Here is a 19,929-nt window from a genome sequence, read left to right on the forward strand (position 1 = left end):
AGTGCAAGCCCCCCCACCATGCCTGAGAGGAATCCGCCACGATTGCGGGCCCCCGCCATGACTGCGGGCCTCTGCCACGAGTGAGGATGCCCTTTGTGGATCGGGCCCTCAGCTAGGTAAGTATATTCAATTACATAGCATACTGTTTCACAGTTTGTTTCTATTGCAGTATTCATGTCAATTCAATTTCATCATAGTCTATTTTGAATAAAGAAATCATCAAAGGTATCGATCAATTCTCAAATTATCTCAGGAATTAGTTTGTTGACGTATATCAACGTTTTTCTTAACAAATGATAGTTGGTACTAGACCAAGAGAAATATCAATGGTACCTAATTTATCCTTTGCTTATCTTTATATGCTTACCTGTATGTACTATGCTTCTAAATGTCTCATTCAGCGAAGTTACCATGGCAACTCCTGCAGTAATCCTGTGATAATGTTGATTTGTTTGCATCCCACTCGGGTTTAAAGGTTTTGCACAATTACTACTCTCATGGATTATTTTTCCCCCGCACATTTCAACAGGAGAAACTAGGTGGTTTGCATAGGCAAATTATGTTGCGAAGTAGCAAGACATGCTCTTCAATACTTCCTGTTAAGCCCCATTTCGACCTCCCCAATTTGAAATGATGCAAAAATTCAGCATCACAAAAGACACCTCTGTGGAATTGGTGATTCTACCTGTGGTGTTACTACATAGGTTTACTGGAGGAGATGTAATGAACACAATAAATGGCAAGCTGCCATCTGCACCCATTGATCAATGAGGTATTGACAATTATCTCAAGATCTAGGTGAAATATATCCCTGGGTGCTGTTTAGAAGAAATGTACTCCTCAGAGCAAATAACGGTCAAAAATGCCTTCCCAAGGTTATGTACGCTCTGGTGGGCTGATCATTTTTTTAGACTCCATGAAGGTCACGGACTAATTCACGTTACAGGATCAAAAGACCAGATTTACAAAAGACACAACATTCAAATTTGCTTTTCTGAGTTGTACGAAGTAAAAACTACAGCACAGAGCCTTAGCTCTCTGGAATGGCAAGTGTCATCCCTTGAACTGGTGCTCAAACAAAGTAGCCTTTTTCAATATACAGATGTGCACCATGGGGCCATGTTGAGAGTGTGCTGTTCAGCATAGGATTTGAATTGGAAGTATACCCTTCCATGAAAATACTCCTAAATACTCCTAGGCATAGAGAAACCCAAAAAGATTCCACACACTGGTAATGTGCTGTGCACTGTAGCACCTGTGCAATCTGTCATTTTTTTGAGAAATGAGCACATTTCTCCTTGTTTCAATTGCACCTGCTTCGGTACTGTGTTAACGTTTGATGAAAAGCCCAGTATTTCTATCTTAGTAAATTGGACTTTGTGTCAAAACCTGTGGGTGTTTGCCCTGATCTACCCCAGATATGCCCCACTGAAGCAAAGTGATGCGACAAGATATCCCAGGTGGGTGCTTAATTTGTAAAACACACGTCCAGGAGCCCAACATTTTCTTAGGAGTCCTCTATCAACACCGAATGCTGGGTTTGCTAAATATACAAAGCTATCCCATTTTGATTCCACTTAATGCCTCTTTTTTCCACTACTCTACATTTCTGGTCTCTTAGTTGCACTCTAATAGGCTCATTTTGATTCCTGTTTTCTCCTTGCGTCACTGCATATCTTTCTTTACTCCCTTTTCTGCCCTTTTCTCACTTTTGCTCTCGGTCAAAGTCTGATTATGAAAAACAACGTTTGTTCCCAAAATGTGACTTCCTGTTTGTTCCCCATATAACACCACCTCCAGAAAGACACTAACACAGACAGCTTGGTGCCAGTTCATCCTCATGCTCAAAACAAAACCCTTTCACCTTTCCCCCATCCTCTGTGAAACCAGGTGGGTGCTCGTCCTATACCATAATGTCCTCTCAGATTCCACACTCACCCCACTCACATATTACTGTATCAGTCTCATGCTGAGAAATCTTGGCTATCAGTCTCCACACTCTCAACACGCATCCTTTTTGAGTCACAGAACAATCTCACCATCCATCAATTTCAGTTGCCAAGAATCCTGATAACAACTTTAAATGAAGTTGAGGAATTGTCATTTAAAAAAAATATATCTTTATTGTATTTTATCTTTTCTGTTACATAAAATCTAAACATCGGCACTTATTGCACTTGTAATAACATTGTTGGTGCTGAATTACTATATATAACAATCAAGATAGTACCTACATACAATCATAGCACAGCTCGTGTTTGAGGAATTGTTTCATGGCACACTTTATAAATCTTTGATTGCAATATATTGGGATTTTTAAACTTGGGCAACTGGATTGGGAATGATTGTTTATTGCTCTTCCTTTCTGAAATTGTGGAATGAAACAAATTAGGGTGACCAGATTCTCAAAACCAAAAACAGGGACAGGTCATAGACATAGAAGTAGTGCCAGAGTTAGCAGGAACCATGGACATAAAAGTAGGACTATTTGACAGCTGTTATCAATATAGAAAAGTGACTTCAATGACAGCCGCCTCTACAGACACAGATGAAGAATTACAGATGACAAATCAGATGTGTGACCCAGACAGCAGTGGATGTTTAAGCTAACAGCATGTGCATTATAGGTTGTGGGGTTTATGCTTTATTAATGCCAAGAACGACCTCAAAACTACTGAAATTAAATGAAATGAAATTTGATTTATAAAGCGCATGACTGCCCGGGAGCGTCCCAGCGCTGTAGAACCAAGAGCAAAACAAATGAGGAGGGTACCGTTAATTAGGGCTCAATGGGAAAAAGAAAAGTTTTGAGGAGCTTACGAAATTTCAGATGGCAAAATTCAGTTTGAATCATTGCGGGAAGAGAATTCCAAAGTGTTGCCGCGTTGACCGAGAATCGACATCCCCCAGAGCGCGCTTTCCTCACTCTGGGGACAGTGGCCAAATTTCCAAAATCAGAACGGAGAGACCTAGAGGACTTGTAGGGGCAAATGAGGTTCCTAAGGATAGGGGGTCCCTTTCCCTGAAGTAACTTGTGAGTTATACACAGGGATTTAAATTTAATTCTTTCGCGGATCGGCAGCCAGTGAAGAGATCTCAATGCCGGCTTGGCCGAAGATCTTATCGAGGAGCCGGTAAGCAGCCTAGCTGCTGAGTTCTGAACACGTTGGAGCATGTTGATGGTGGCTTCGGGTGCTGCCAGGAACTGGGCATTGCTGTAATCCAGTCTAGATAATATAAGACCCTGGATTAACAGCTTCCTAGACTGAAAAGGCAGGAGTGGAAGGACCTTCCGCACAGACCGAAGTAGGCCATAGCAAATACCAGCAGTTTTTTTTGCTTGTGTCCTGAAGGTCAGATCTTGTTCAAACCAAACCCCTAGGCTTTTAATTTCTTCTTTAGGGACGGGGAAGTCACCCATACATGGAGGCCAGATGGACTTAGGTAAAGCTGTTAATTGGTGGCCCAGGAGCATTAGCTCTGTTTTTGCTCCATTCATTTTGAGCCGGGAGTTGGTCATCGAGGAATAAATTCCAGAGAGACAGGGAAATAGATTTTCCAAGCAACTCTCTTGTTGGGATAGCGAGACGACAAGTTGAGTGTCGTCTGCGTAAGTAACTATTTTAATCCAGAACTTGCAAAAATGGGTAAAAAGCTTGCCCCATGCCAGAAGCTGAGAAGGGGAAGAGGAAGAAGAAAGAGAAAGGGAGACAAAAGGCACTATGATGCGGGAAGGGCTGAGATGGTAGGCCTGTCTGTGTCTCTGAGATAAGGGGAGGTATGAGAGAATGCCTGTCTGTGCCTCTGAGGTGTGGGTTGGGCTGTGACTATTGGCCTGTCTCTGCCTCTGAGATAAGGGGGGGGGGGTGACTGTGGCATTTTTCAGGTACAAGGCTAACTCTAAAATTGATGCAGTATATTACTGGTGATGTCCGCACTGTGCACGTGGCTGTCATACATAAGTGTCTCCTTTTGTGCAGCTTTAAAAACACCTCTAGGCACTGTCTATGCATCCATTCTTTGCTATGATAAAACCCGTGACATCATAGTGCTTGAAAACATTTCCCCAAGTGCATTTTAGGGAGTGCCTTTCTTCAGGGGGCAGTTACTTTCCAATTACAAGCCCACATTTCTGGTCATCTGGTAGAACCATACAGCGCATAGCTTCTTTCCAGGTAGGCGGTCTGAGTAGTGTGGAGAAGGGTACTACAGCACTGACATGTTGTAGATCACAGCAAGCAGAGCTCGCCTCTGACCCTGTGCATCTCACCCAACCATGTCCCATGAGATAACTGCACCGCAGGTGTATCACCGCTTCTGCATCACACAGGGCCTTCAGATGTAGAAGAAATACTACCTGAGCAGGCTTGGAGGCTACAGTAATTAGACCACATCACTACTCGTGCACTACACCCGACAGTTCTCCCAAACTCCCTTCAACCACTCATGCACCCTCTGCCCTCCAAGCTCTCCCAAACAAGGCAGTGTGCTGAATTCCCACACTGAACTCTACAAAGACCAGGTGACATGACAGAAGTACCCAGGCTTTTAGTGGGATGGAAAAACTGAGGGGGGTCTCTCAAAGGGGCGTGGCTGATGTAATTAAGGGTGAGGCTCAAAACACATAAGCTAAAAAAATCTGTGCTTAGCATAGTGTCCCGCCCGAAAAAATGTGCTGTTTCTGTCATTGTATCCAGATAAATAATAAAACAAGTAACATTACACACACAACAAGCCAGAACTATAAGCTTTGTCAATTGCTGTTAGCTGCATAAGCAAAATAAGCAACAACTTTGGCTTCTTTGTACATAACAATGAAAGTGCTTCAGTTCTGGAATGATGAGACTGTGAACGAACTATAACTGGTTTCTTTGAAGGCAGTGGAGTGCAGCGGTAAACTTTTTTTTTTACCCTGAGGGCAAAAATGGAGAGCCCAATAGAGACCTGTCACAGGACCTGTGTGAAATAAGTGAGCACCCCGAGATACTATTTAAAAACTGAGACATTTCGCTGTTTAACCCGGGCACTGTACAAATACTGGGACATTTCTTTAATGTGGAGCAAAGTGTTGGGACGCCGGGACACTGCTCCAAAAACTGGGACCAGCCAGGGAAAACCGGGACCGTCCGGGGGAAACCGGGACGTCTGGTCACCCTAAACTTAAAGCCTGAGCAAACGCCTAAAGATTTAGACACTGATGGTGCAATCTGTAGGATAACCATCAATCTAAATTCTTAGTTATGGTTCCTTCTGAGGTAATGTGCTTCTCTATTCACATTTTCAAAACAAAACATACAAATAATTGCCCTTGCATTCCTAAAGCTCGGAAGATTTAACCTGAAAAATAATTTCAAGTTGATTGAACAACTGAATTGTAATTACTATTTTTTTATATGTGCATCTTGCTGTCTATTACCACTAAGGACACATTTTCATATTTTCCCTAAATAGACTGGAATCTGCATCTGAATTTAGAAGGTGATTATGTTCTCTATGATCAGAGTATACCCTCTAAAGATCTGCAGATTCTCAGATTCTAGATGTCTGGATAGCATACATTATTATTATTATTATTATTATTTATTTATTTTGTTTGGTCCTCATGTTCTACCCTGGTCATGGATAGCATACATTATTGTGTTGAAGATCTAACAGCAGAATTCAAATGAATAATAGTTTATAGCGCTGAACAGGCTAAACACCCTATCAAAATGCAACCAATATTGGAGCTTAGAATAACCAATGTTATACAAAGATGCAAGTGTTCAAGATCTCGAAACAACACATTTACTAATGTCTGCGATGTAATACCTGAGATTCACATATTTGTGGTATGTTCTTCTGTTGCACAAATTTGGCAAAATATAGGGATCATCCCGTAAAAGAAAGCGGGGCATCACTCAGTATCTCTTAATTTGTACCAAAATGAATCAACACCTTGTGAGTTTGCTAGAATGCGTTTTCAAATTCGGGACTGCAAAGAAATAGAAAGATACTAGTACACTATTATTTAACCTTTGGCAAAATGAGAGTCATGTGATTTTGGCAGAACATTGCCTGAAGGAAGAAAGATTAGATATTTGGCATATACATAAGGAAATACTGGCACCAAACTAAGGGACAGTGTACTAGTGCTGTCTCTGATGGAGATGGCTGTATGATCTTTCAACCTCTTGACCTCTTTCTCTCACATATTACCTTTATCAATACAATTTTTCAGAACTAGCTCTACTAGAGAATGTCTTTGTAAATCACTGCTGTTTTGACTGTCATATGATTCTTGTGTCTGCATTGGGTAAGCAGTGATAATGTCTATTGTTTGGAGATGCTGTGGTGGAAATGTTGGAAAACAACTAATCTTTATGTTTAGGAAGTGAATGGTGAAGTAATAGTTTGTGACCAAAATTAGATATACTCTGAATCCAGATAGGTGATCTGCTTTTTTCCTTCCAATGTTATGAAAACATCATGGAAGCCCAAGGCTAACACTAGTGATAGGCTTTTCAACAATTATTCTATACTAGTATGAGTACTAAATCAAGCATAGAGTCCACCAGAAAACATTTTCACTCCAATGTACTTGATCAACCTGGTACCTTGAATGCTGGGAAAGAAACAATGATGCATATGTTCATGGATGAATTAAATGATCCAAGCATAAATCACTGACATTCCTTAAACTGAATGACACAAAGACTGTAAATAGTATTGGTTTCTGGGTTCCCAGGATAAAATGGCATTCTGAATAGAGAACCTAAATAAACGGAATCACTTGCAGATGCTGTAGTCTGAATGATTAACAGATCCAGCCAGACGTATCATAAAATATGCTGTGATATTTTAAACAGAGAGCAAAAGTTGAGATCATGTGGTTTTGGACAACATAGCCTTCTACTTGGAACAAAGGGGAGAAAAAGCAAATCAGACCTACTTCGTCTAACAATAAGAGACAAAGTAATAGTGCAATGAGCAACTGTGTCTCTGTTAGGGACCTAGGGGCATATGTATGAAGCCCAATTCCCGTTCACAAACGGGCGGATTCTCAGAATTGGCCCATTTGCGAATGGGAAAAGGCCTTTTGTGATGTACTATAGAAAAAACCCATCGCAAAATGGGGAATCGCCAAATTTGTGATTCCCTATTTTGCAATTGCTTTAAGGAATCGCAAATTGCGAGTCCTTAAATGCGATGAAGAAAGCACCTAAGTTGTGCACATTTGGCATAAGAAATTGCATATTACCACTAACTTACATTTGGTGGTAATTAGCAAATTCTTTGTAAAAAGCACTTTTTTACTTTTTTCAAAGTGCCACGAGGCACACATATGTATGTGCGCCACATGTGCACATATGCACATTTCAGGGGTACAACAGGATGTCCTTTTGGAACCCTTGCACCATAGAAATTGCGTGCGCAATTTGTGAGTACCTGTTGGGTACCCACAATTTGCGCACGCAATTCCCATTCATATGGGCCTATTGGCCTATAGGAATGAATGGGAAAGGATTCCTTAATTGCGACTCACAGTTTGCGAGTCGCAATTAAGGAATGCGTAGGAATCGCAGTTATTCTTGCGATTCCTACCTACATAGTTTGCGAGTCCTTAATAGCGATTCGCAAAAAATCGCTATTAAGGACTCACAATTTGTCTTTTCATACATATGCCCCCTACTGACTTATCTATGTTTTTTAAGAGTTCTAAAAATTCCACCTAGTAGTTTGAGCATTAGAATCAGTCAAATTGAACAAGTTAATATTGAAGGGTTCTTCCAGTGTTGAAAATAAACACAGCTCTCTTTACCCAGACCCACCTCGCTAACACGCACCAAAAATAAGCATTCTAGAAAGTTCTTTGAGTACGTCTGCTGTAGTTTTGAGATGACGTCTGCTGTGGTTTTGAGATGTATTGTTACACCATTTGCTGGATGGCTCGTTAAAAGTGGCCAGCCAGGGTCTCATATTTTCTATACAAGACAAAAGTCCCAACAGATGGAAAGGGGCGTACAATAATCAGGAAGCATTGCGCACCTGCAGAGAACGCACAAATGCAAGGTTACAAGAGTACCTGCACATTGTGTTAACACTATTGGTAGGCATATTGAATAAATGCAAATCAAATTCACACCTTTGATGCAGTATTGTACTCTATCTCATAACATCCCATGAGTAATCAGAAGGGGAGGCTTCATATAACTGTCTATCATGATCCTTTTCCCGGGTTGGTGAATGGGGTGGGTAGTGACAAGGTGGTTGCGGAGAAAGACCAAAATGAGATGGAGGAATTATAGGACAAGAGAAAGCATTTATATAGTGCATGTATTCCAGTCAAACACCCATAGCATCAATCCAGAAGAAATGATCAATTAGGTAATGCATAAAAGTTTAATTTAATATTACTGGTATCTAGCTGCATAAGTACTACAACGGAGTGGTCTTGATATCTTGGTCTTAATAAACGGCATATTATTAATAGCTGAGAACAAAAACTACCTTGGGGAGGGGTCAGCAGGTATCCTGCTGTATGGTGTTAATCAAAAAGAAAGACCAGATATGGTTGAACCCTTCAAGTTAGTCTTGGAGTCTTTGAATTACTCTTTCATTCGACTCCCATTCCTCTTGTGTAAATATGGTGGGTGAACTCCAGAGAGTATGGAAACCATACCTGTCATCAGAGAGGCAGATATCAATTTACTCCAGCTATGAGTGACACCAGCTATACAAGACACAACATATATTATTGCAAGTTTAGTGGTTTAGTACGCTTTTTAAAACAAGGTAATAGGCCTTATTTTAATTTCATTCCTTTTTGTGTTTTCCTAGTGTGCCAGGAAACAATGTGGGAAGTCTTCAAAATATTCTGGGACCGACTCCCTGACCGAAATGAGTATCAGAACTGGATGGAGCTGTGCCAGGAAGGCAGGCTGACTATATTTGACATTGGGGCCAATTTCAGCCACACAGAAGAGCATCTCAGCCTAATTGAGAAGGTACGTTCGGACCAGTGTGATTTAACTTTTTAATAAATACAATTCTGTGTGCTCCTACATTTTGATCAATTTGTACATTCCAGTTGATTAGTATTTCTACTTGAACATCTGCTTTTCTGTCACCACTGTTAAAAATATTTTCGGTGAAAGAATACTTTGAATTGCTTGTTTTTGTTTTGTCATTTGGAACTTCACAGCACACAAAATGTGCACTCTTAATGCGAGGACCTATTTTGAGTATTTTTGGCACACTCCTGGGATTCACTCAAACCAATTACTTCAATCTTAAGCTAGAAATTCTCACCATACTCCTGCAAATGAATTTTGCAGTCCTGAGGTCATTTTAGGGTAGCCTGTCTGGAGCCTTTTATTAGTTTACCTGAAACTGCTTAGCCCTTTTACAAATCACTTACATGCCATTCTGATATGGAAGTGAGACTCCCAGACGTCTGTCACCACTGAGGCTTGCCAACTTGTTCCCCTGGCCGAGGGCGCATTAAAGGCTTATCCATTGTCTCCTGCCGAGATGTCTGCAGTGCATTCAAAGCTAATCTTTGCACATCACGCACACCCTCTTCATCAGTAGTTAAATGGCGTTTGGTGTTGGTAAGGACGTCTGAAAAGTGGAAGTGCAGCAAGATGTGAATGTAGTCAGTGTTGTGTTCAGGCCCGGCTCCAGGATGTGGGATCTGGGTGGGCCATGAAGAAGAATGGGTGGGCCTTGAAAATAAGTAGGGCTGTCCAGAGGCTCCCAGGAGTCTGATAGCTGGGTCTGTGCATGTTGGGTGAACTGCATACCATACTATTGCCTAGTTCTGACTACTAGTTTTGCCTGTGCATTTCTAGAGGTTTAAATCTATAGGTGTGATGTGTTCTGCTCTCTCCACTTCACCCTCCTTTCTCTCCATGTCACCCTCCTCTCTCTCCATGTCACCCTCCTCTCTTCCGACTTCACCCTCCTTTCTCTCTGGTTCACCTTGCTTTCCCGACCACTTCACCCTCTACTTCCTCCCACCTCACTCTCTTCTCTCTTTGCATCATCCTACTCTCTCTCCATCTTAGCTACTTGTGTTTGTATGTCCCTTCATTTTTCCCCACTCAATTTTATATTTATTTTACCTCACCCGCCTCTCTTTTCAACTTATCCTACTTTCTCTCTCTCTTGATCACTTACATTTGTCACTGTGCAGCAGTGTATTCTGACTACACTTCATCCTTCTATTTCCACCTCACTCTTCTGTCTCCACTTCACCTATCTCTCTCCACCTCACGCATCTCTCTCCACCTCACGCATCTCTCTCCACCTCACGCATCTCTCTCCACCTCACGCATCTCTCTCCACCTCACCCATCTCTCTCCACCTCACCCATCTCTCTCCACCTCACCCATCTCTCTCCACCTCACCCATCTCTCTCCACCTCACCCATCTCTCTCTTCCTTGCCCTTTTCTCTGTTCCTCGCCCTCCACTCTCTCTTGCTTACTCTTCCCTGTCTTTCCGACTTGCCCTCCTTTTCTTCCCATCACCGTCCACCTTTTGTTCAAACTATCCTCCCTCTTGCACCCACCTCATCCTCATTACCCCTAACACCTCCCCATCTCTCAGCTTCACCTCTGCTTCTCTCCACCTCACCCTTCTCTCTCTTATAAGTTTGGGGCCTGAAGATCAGCAGGCTCTGGAATTAAGCAACACACTCTTGTACCTAATAGTGGGCTTGGAACCCGACCATAGGTTACCAATCATTGGTATCATTGTCGTTCTTCTTTGCTGCCTTTCTCTAGCTCTTTTAAAAAATGTATTTAACTTATCTCCACCCTCCCTTGTTTATTTCCACCTTCCATCCCATATCACGTCCCTGTTTGTTCTCCCCCTTCCACCACCACCCCATGTATCTTTATCTTCATGAATCTGCTGTCAGAATGTTTTTTTATTTGATTTGTTACTGTGCCACATTTTAATGCTTAATTTACCCTATAATTTCACCTTCTTTGATACACCTCCAATCTCTCTCCATTTTTCCCCTAATGTCTTTCGATCTCTCGGTCTTTCTCTCCTTCTCCTCTTTTCTGTTCTCTCTTGCTTTTACCAACCTTCCCACTGTTTTATTTCCCATTTCCCTCTCTTGTACTCTCTTTCTTCTTTCTTCCTCTCCCCCTCCACCTGCCCCGTTTCTGCAATCTGAACCTAAGAAGCACTAAGAAGCGGCCACTGTAGCCTCTTTATAGTTCTTTTTTGCAAATCCACCCCTCCTCGCCTGTTAGCCACCCATCACCCGATTGCCAATGTTAAAAGCCCTCCCACGGGGCGAGACCAATTGGTTTTGCCAATGCTTGTTTACACATGTTAACAGTGTGGAAAAAAGGCTTTACCTCATTAGTGACACGTAAACCTTTGTGAAAAGCCATCCACTGTGCAGGGTTGTATGACGATCCATCGCAAACACTCACATCGCATGCCCTTACATCGGAATTATTACACCGCATGTGCCCTTAGATCGTGAGTAATCACATCGCATACCATTACGTCGCATTGGTATAGGCATGCATGTGAAAGACCATAACATTGCATACAGACACCCCGCATGGTATTATATAGCAATTTACACTCCGACCTCAACCCTAAAGCCTAAAACAGCCCCTATACTGAAAGTAGCACTAATCCCTAATGCACGCGACGTACCCGACCCTAAACCTTAAACTTTGTACCCTACAATACGGCACGCTAACCCTTCCCTAACCCCTAAGCCCTAAACAGTAATACAAGCCTACACTCCAACCTCAACCCTAAAGCCTAAAACAGCCTCTATACTGAAAGTAGCCCTAAGCCCTAATGCAACCCCAAAAACAGCACCCATTCTCTAAGTAGCCCTAGTAGCCCTAGCGCCACCCCAAAACAGCACCCATTTCCTAAGTAGCCCTAGTAGCCCTAACGCCACCCCAAAACAGCACCCATTTCCTAAGTAGCCCTAGTATCCCTACCGCCACCCCAAAACAGCACCCATTTCCTAAGTAGCCCTAGTAGCCCTAACCCCAAAACAGCACCTCCTTACCTGTTTCACCGTTGTTCCCGCGTTGTCTCCCTCTCGTCTGTGTTCCCCGGAGGCCGCCATTACATCCCATCCCGTTGTGAATGCATGCGTTCTAAATGCGCATGCGACGTAATGGCGTGCACAGACAACGCACGCGATGTAACGTCGCGTGCGTTGTAGGTGCACGCGATGTAAACGCATGCGCTGTAAGGCATGCGCTGAGCTGGTTGTTTCCCACTGTGCAGCAACACATCACTGCGTTTTCAGTAACATTGGATGCATTATGTGGCAAATTCATAATTACGTGTAAAACAATCCAGCAGCAGAATCGCATACAAGCAGTGACCCTGGCTATAATCCATTTCCGGATATTCATGTAAAAAATGAGAGAATTTGTTGGGAGAGAATAAATGCAAAGTCACTGGTGCCCCAAAGTGGGGTGTATGTTTTTTACGTTCCTTCTATTTATATCTGAGAGCTCCGCCTTCTGTGAGTACCTCGGGAGAATTGGTGAGAGTAGGCAGAACTGCTGCAGCACATGTTGCTAGTGCTTTTCTTTGTTGTAATAGGCATTTGCTCTGCTCCTTCCCATTCTGTATGGGTGTTGTATTAGTGAAACTTGACAAGTCTTTTCACTTAAGAAGAGTCACAACTTTGCCATTGCCAGAGTTATTTTTTTCTTAATATTGTACCATAAGCAGGGCCACTGGAAATATGTGATTCAGAGGCGACAGCGTATTCAGCATAATTATGGATTTGTCAAATGTGTCACATAATCCATCACCTGCTGCAAAATTTTAAGAGAAAAGAACGTTTCTACTTCAAATGGATCAAAAGTTACTAAAAGCGCAGTGACGTCTTACGTAGCAGTGGAGACCCTTTTCAAAAGCTGACTGATCAACTGGTCAACTATCAGTTGTCTGTTGCTGCATTTTAGTGTTAAACTGGTACTAACGAGGCGTAACCTTTGCCAAGAAAGTGTTATCGTGTAAAAATATAAAAATAATGAAGACATATTTTACAAAATATGCCCCATTACACTGTGTAATTTGCCTTTTCTTACCACATAATTTAGTCAACACTGCCGCATAATTTGGTTTTCCCCGCCCGCATAATTACTATGATCTCAGACATAAGTAAAAAATAGCGTCACAGCAGAAAGAAAATAAAACAAAAGACTACTAAGATATCTGCCCTGCTTACATGGACATTTTCACTATACCAATATCCTTCACGCCGTTTCTGACATAAATCTGTTTTAATCTCTTAAATACTGTGTGACCAGAGCTTGCGGTACCTCTATGGTGGGGGTGTTTCTAGTACCCCTTCGTTTACACATTCACAGTAAACGCAACGATCACTAGTGACCTCACCCCTGCCTCCAGGCACCTAAAATAGCGCAAGGCGTTTGGCCTTAGATGTGAAAGTTACTCAATGGTGCTTTAATAGCGAGCCTGTAGGCACGCAAGATTGTCCTTGGGTGGGCCTCGGGGCTATCCTGGGGGGGCCTTGGGTGGGCCTCCGGGCTATCCTGGGGGACCTTGGGTGGGCCTCGGGGCTCTCCTGGGGGGTCCTTGGGTGGGCCACGGGGCTCTCCTGGGGGGCCTTGGGTGGGCCTCGGGGCTATCCTGGGGGTGCCTTGGGTGGGCCTCGGGGCTCTCCTGGGGGGTCCTTGGGTGGGCCACGGGGCTCTCCTGGGGGTCTTGGGTGGGCCTCGGGGGTATCCTGGGGGGGCCTTGGGTGGGCCTCGGGGCTCTCCTGGGGGGGCCTTGGGTGGGCCTCGGGGCTCTCCTGGGGGGCCTTGGGTGGGCCACGGGGCTATCATGGGGGGGGGCTTGGGTGGGCCACGGGGCTATCCTGGGGGGGCCTTGGGTGGGCCACGGGGCTATCCTGGGGGGGCCTTGGGTGGGCCACGGGGCTATCCTGTGGGGCCTTGGGTGGGCCTCGGGGATATCCTGGGGGGCCTTGGGTGGGCCTCGGGGCTATCCTGGGGGGGCCTTGGGTGGGCCACGGGGCTATCCTGGGGGGGCCTTGGGTGGGCCTCGGGGGGCTATCCTGGGGGGCCTTGGGTGGGCCACTGGGCTATCTTGGGAGGGCCTTGGGTGGGCCACGGGGCTATCTCGAGAGGGCCTTTCCCACCTGGCCCTCCTTCTAGAACCGGGCCTGGTTGTGTTGTACTGCAGAGCAATGAAGGTTCTGAATATTTAATTAACCCGAAAAGGAATGCATCAGTACCTGTCCCTAACTGGGCCACGAGGAGGTTGGTGGCTTTGAATCTGTAAGGTTTCTTGGCGCATTGTCTCTAGCCTGGGGTCCAAGGGTAATCCTGAAATCGATTCTTCCCGCTGATCAATGGACAGAATTATTGTTTAGGAATAACTCAACTGTCTGATCGCCTCCAGGTCACAACAAGCATTGCCAAAGCCTTCAGGTCTTCCTTGCTTTGAGCTATGTTGTGTTCTTTGGTGTAACAACCATGCATGAAAGGAAACCAGACACAGCTAAGGCCGGACTGGCCGCAGCAGGCACTAGGCGTTTTCCCGGTGGGCCGGAAGGGTTTTAAGTGCTGGGTGTCGGTTTTGCTACTGGGGGATGGTTCAGCAGCAGTGCTGCAATATTGGTCCCCTGTAACAAAAGCGGCAGCAGTGCCAAAGGGGAAGCAGTGCTGCATCTCGCCCCCCCCCCTCCACGGCCCGGGCGGGCAGAATAGCGAGGGCTGGTTTGTGTTCCCAGTCCGGCCCTGCATACGGTCCCTGCCTGCATAGGTACAATCCCCAATTGCGCTTGTGCACACACTGCCATGCCTTCAGCCAGGCGACACACATAGAGGGGAAGGCAGATCTGTGGGTGCTGTTTGCTTGCACGGATGGATCCGCACCTGTGTGGTTTTATACAAGGATGAATGGATGACTGCATGGCTGTGGTGGGATATGATGCTTGCTGTATGAGGAGGTGCTTGGGAATGTTCTTAGGACAGGGAAAATTGATGCATGATTTTGGAATGATAGATGAGTGCAGAGGAGATGAAGCGGGTGATGAACCCGCGTGGGTGGGGGAACGGATTTAAGTTGAACTAAGAGCAGCGGTAGAGAGGAGTAAGAGGGGAAGTATGAGGAATTAGGAGTAAGTAGGTGAGTAGGAGCAAAAGAAGAACAATAGTAGTGAGAATAGTTGTAAGAAGGAGTGAAAATTGGGGTAAGATTAGGAGAAGGCAGGAGTATGTGCGTTTTAAGAGAGTTAGTAGGAGTAAGACGAGCAGGAAAACGTTCAAGTTTAGGTGTTAGTTGAAGTAAATACAATTAACAGTATTGCGTTCTCTAATATTAGTTGTTTATTTGTTTGTTTTACTTAAAACCATTACAATCTATAGCAAAATAAACAACATTAAAATTTCATATAAAAAAACTTCAATACTTTTTAAATTTATCAGTAACGCAAGTGCAGGTAAACTACTTCAGTAGATGATAAAAACAAAGTGCAAAGTGCAATATACGAAAAACAGCAGACTTTTGTCAACAGGAGTTAGGTGCGGGAGCCAATTGTTCCCTTTTAAAACCAACACATAATTTGGCTCAGTGTACCTAGTATAAATAAATAAAAACTCAAAGAGCGGAGGAGGAGCTTCGCGCGCACCCAAGATGGTCGCGTGAGCACAGGGCTCCCGGACCCTCGCCACCTCCATCGACTATCCTGTACTTTATCCTGGTTCGGACGACGGGTGTTTATTGGCGCAGTTCTACTGATCATTTATCTGTTCCCAAAAACTTTTTTGGACTTCGGGGTCCGGAGATACAGATCGCCGCAGTTTTCTGGCCTGCTCCAAGCTGACGCCCCGAGCTATCTTGTCTGGCCTGCCGTCCAGTAAGTGAACAACAACGGACTGCCTGACTTGAGTGGGCTGGCGACCGCTTTTGGTTTCGATTCCTGTCCGGAGATCACCCTGACTTTGTTAGCTACGTAGACGGCCGGACGTGCCTATACTTTTGGTCTATCCGCTTCTGATGCCGATCTGTCGTGGCTTTCTGTTCTGAGACTGGCACCACCTTCGCCCTTTTGGTCCTGCATTTGCCACCGCAGTCACCATTTTCACCCGACAACAGGCGACCCGTACGGGTCCAGGATCTAAGATGGCCACCAAGCCAGAGAGTGAGAGGCGCAAGACTAAACCGGGCGTTCGAGGGAGTGCTTTGCAAACGAACATTATGGACCGGTACACCCTTACTAAAGGATCGCCGGGCGCAGCATCTAAACCCTCGACGGCAATGCCGGAGGACTCATCGATTGAGGAAGAGCCCTCGTTGCGGGATCTCATGGGCGCCATTACCGGTATGAAGGCTTCATTGGGGCAACAATATGAGGCCTTGACTCTTAAACTGGATACTGTGTCGATTGATGTCAATCTGATCAGGGCGGATTTGGCGAAGACAAACGAAAAGGTCAAATCCCTGGATCTCAAGACCACTAGCCTGGTCACTGACGTCTCTGACTTACAGGCTGAAGTCGGGAATCTGTGGAAGGCTAATGACTATTTCTCTGGGCGCCTAGAGGACTATGAAAGCCGTGCCAGGCGCAATAACATCCGCCTGATTGGGGTCCCGGAATCATCGACTGCTGCCTCGACGGACTTATTGGTGGAAGACCTGGTGCTGAATCACTTGGCGCCCAAGGGTCTCAGCAAGTTTTTCGCTGTCGAGCGTGCACATAGGATCCCCGGCGGCACACCTAAATCGGGTGCTAACCCACGACCCATCATTGCGAGGATCTTTCATTTCCGGGACAGAGACGCTATCCTGCAGGCTTTGAGGCAGTCTGGTCCCATTGCCTTTGAGAACTCTACTGTCAGCTTCTATCCGGACTTTACACAACAGGTCCAGAAACAGAGGCTGGGGTTTCAAGGGGTCAAGAAGAGACTCCGGGAACAGTCTATGAAGTATGCCATGCTTTTCCCGGCCCGTTTGCGGGTGGTTCATAGGGATCGTACTTTTTTCTTTGACCTGGGGTCGTGAGTGACTGGCTTGACTCGCTGCCTGCGGATCAAGAACCTTTTGAGGACTCTGGCAGATCGGATCGGGCGGACGGTGGCCCGACGGAGCAGGAGTAGATGTCAACTTTGACCCCGTACCCTTTATGTTGGCTTTGAACTGTGCTATGCTGTGTCATTAATGTTTGCATGTAATAGTCCTTTTGGGGGTGGGTGGGGGGTGAGCGGGTCCTTTCTCCTCCTGGGTTTTCTTTTCGTAGATTAGTTGGGTGGTTGGGCGACAGGCACACTGCAAGTTTATGGGGCTTTTTGGTCTTCAGCAGGGGTGCGGGGTGGGGGGTATAGTTGTTTTGACATTGTTGGGGGGACTGGGTTGTTGGTTTGAATTTTATTGTTATTTGCAAGGCGAAGGAAAGGCAAACTCCTGTTTTATGCAGTTGCTTTGGGTGTGGGGCGGGGGAGGGGCTGAATTCGGGGATGGGGGGTAGGGGACTTCAGATATTGTGTTGGAACGTGAACGGGTTGGGGGATGGGATCAAGAGGAGGGTGGTGCTACAATTGCTGAAACGTTTATCTCCTGATGTTGTCTTACTGCAGGAGACTCATTTGCTCGGCACCAAGTGCTACGCTCTGAATAGGCGTGGTTATCGCCTTGTGGCGCACTCGGGTTTCACTTCGGGCTCCAGAGGGGCGGGCATTCTGGTTCGGACCTCCCTCCCCTTGGCCATTGATGATGTCATACTGGATGATAAGGGACGATACGCCGCCATTGTGGGGCGCTGGGAAGGGAAGGTTCTTATTCTGATTTCCGTGTACGTGCCCCTGGGCCTCCAAGCCACCACATTCGCTGATCTGAGTGGACTTATCCTGGGTCTCCCCGAGGGTCTGCTTTTGGTTGGGGGTGATTTTAATGCGGTGGTCTCGGGGATGTGTGACCGTCACCCTCCCAGGGAACTGCCGAAGGCCCAGACTTGGTTGAGTGACTTCCTAGAGACGCTGGGGCTCACTGATTGCTGGCGCTTGCTTCACCCGGGGCAGTTGCAATATACCTATCATTCTGGTGCTCATGGTAGTCCCTCGAGGTTGGATCATATATTGCTGCCCTCGGCCCATGCATCCCTCATACGGGAAGTTAAACATCTGGCAAGGGGTATCTCGGACCATTCTCCGCTTTGGCTGGTGGTTGATACACGGCAGGGTTCGGCGGGCCGAGTGGCTCCGATTAACCCCTGGTATTTGAAGGACCCCAGGGTCAGGGCTGAGCTGGTTAAAACACACGATTGTTATTTTGCGGAAAATGTGGGATCTGTTTCCTCCCCAAGTTTACTTTGGGAAGCTTACAAGACTGTCATTCGTGGCCAGGCCCTCTCGTTGATTGGTAGCGTGAAGTTGGCCAACCGTGCTGAGATGGTTCGCCTTGAGGGGGAGGTCACAGCCCTGGAGGGGTGCTTGGAATCTGAGGTCACCGCTGAGGGGTTACATCTATTGGAGTTGAAACAACATGAATACAGGGCTCTGGTCACGGAAGCTGCTAAGGAAATGGGAAGGGAACAGCAGGGCCGCCTGTATGATGTATGATGTGGGTGATAAGGCTGGGAAATTACTTGCTTGGCTGGATAAGAGGGAGAATGCAAGTCGTGTCGTCCCTGTGATTGTTGCGGAGAATGGAGAGTGTTGTACTGACCCTGCTGATATTGTCACATGTTTCGCCGATTACTTCCGCGAGGTGTATTCCCAGGTGTCTGATCGCTCTGAGCAGGACTCCCACCTGCTATTGCGGGATATTGCACTTCCCAGATTGCCTGAGATTGATAGGGATGCTCTGGATGCGCCGCCTACGGTGGACGAGATTGCCGCTGCTGTCCGTTCGGTCCGATCCGGCAAGGCTTCGGGCCCTAATGGGCTCCCCATTGAGCTATATAAACTACGCCCGGACACGCTAGCTCCACATCTGCGCTCTATGTTTCTCGAGTCTTTGGAGGTGGGTTCTCTCCCACCAGACCAGAGACAGGCCACTATAGTTGTCATCCACAAAGATGGTAAACCTCGGGATCGCTGTGCCTCTTTTAGACCCATCTCGTTGATTAATGCGGAGCCTAAAATCTTGGCCAGGCTGCTGGCGACACGTTTGGCGACTGTCATTGGGGACCTGGTTCACCCTGATCAATCCGGCTTTATACCGCATCGCAACACGGCGCTTAACCTCCGAAGGTTGCATGGCGTCTTGGCACGAGCCGAGACGCTACGTGAGCCCGCCATCTTGGCGTCCTTGGACGCTACGATGGCGTTTGATACGATTGAATGGCCGTATTTGTGGGCGGTTCTTGTCAAGTTTGGTTTCGGTCCGGAGTTTGTTCGGTGGGTCAAGTTGCTTTACGCCAGTCCCATGGCTCAGGTGGTGGTCAATGGTCGGGTCTCTGCACCTTTTGCACTGGGCAGGGGTACGCGACAGGGCTGTCCCCTGTCCCCCTTGTTGTTCGCTCTCGCCTTGGAACCGCTGGCGGCCTGGTTGAGGTGGGAGCCGTCCCTGAAGGGCATTAGATGGAATTCGGAGTTTGAGGACCGTGTATCTCTCTATGCTGATGATATTCTGCTGTATCTCACATCTCCACGTAAATCCCTCATTGTACTGTTCGATGTCTTAACGTCCTTTCGCAAAAACTCGGGTCTTGTCATCAATTGGTCGAAGTCCTGTGTATACGTCCTGTCGGGAGACGCCCCTCTTCTGCCAAGTGGTTGTCCTATCGCGATTGTGAGGGATGGATTTAAATACCTGGGCATTTTTATCACTCTGAAACCTGAACTGCGGTTTGACCGGAACTTGCTGCCCCCTCTTCAGCGCCTTCGGGCAGATGTTGTCGCCTGGGGGAAACTCCCTCTCTCTCCCCTAGGTAGAGCAGCATTGTTTAAGATGATGTCACTGCCCCGCTTCCT

General features: G+C 46.1%; 1 protein-coding gene across 1 annotated transcript in view; it reads left to right on the forward strand.

Annotated features, from left to right (window-relative positions):
- Nucleotides 1-19,929, forward strand: part of LOC144773828 (interphotoreceptor matrix proteoglycan 2-like) — an 815,142-nt gene that overhangs the window by 217,898 nt on the left and 577,315 nt on the right. The window contains exon 3 of the mRNA XM_078658923.1: nucleotides 8,821-8,987. Coding sequence (XP_078515049.1) covers nucleotides 8,821-8,987 — 167 coding nt within the window. The remainder of the gene's footprint in view (nucleotides 1-8,820; nucleotides 8,988-19,929) is intronic.

The sequence above is a fragment of the Lissotriton helveticus genome, chromosome 8, assembly GCF_964261635.1.
Source record: "Lissotriton helveticus chromosome 8, aLisHel1.1, whole genome shotgun sequence".
Lineage (NCBI taxonomy): Eukaryota > Metazoa > Chordata > Amphibia > Caudata > Salamandridae > Lissotriton > Lissotriton helveticus.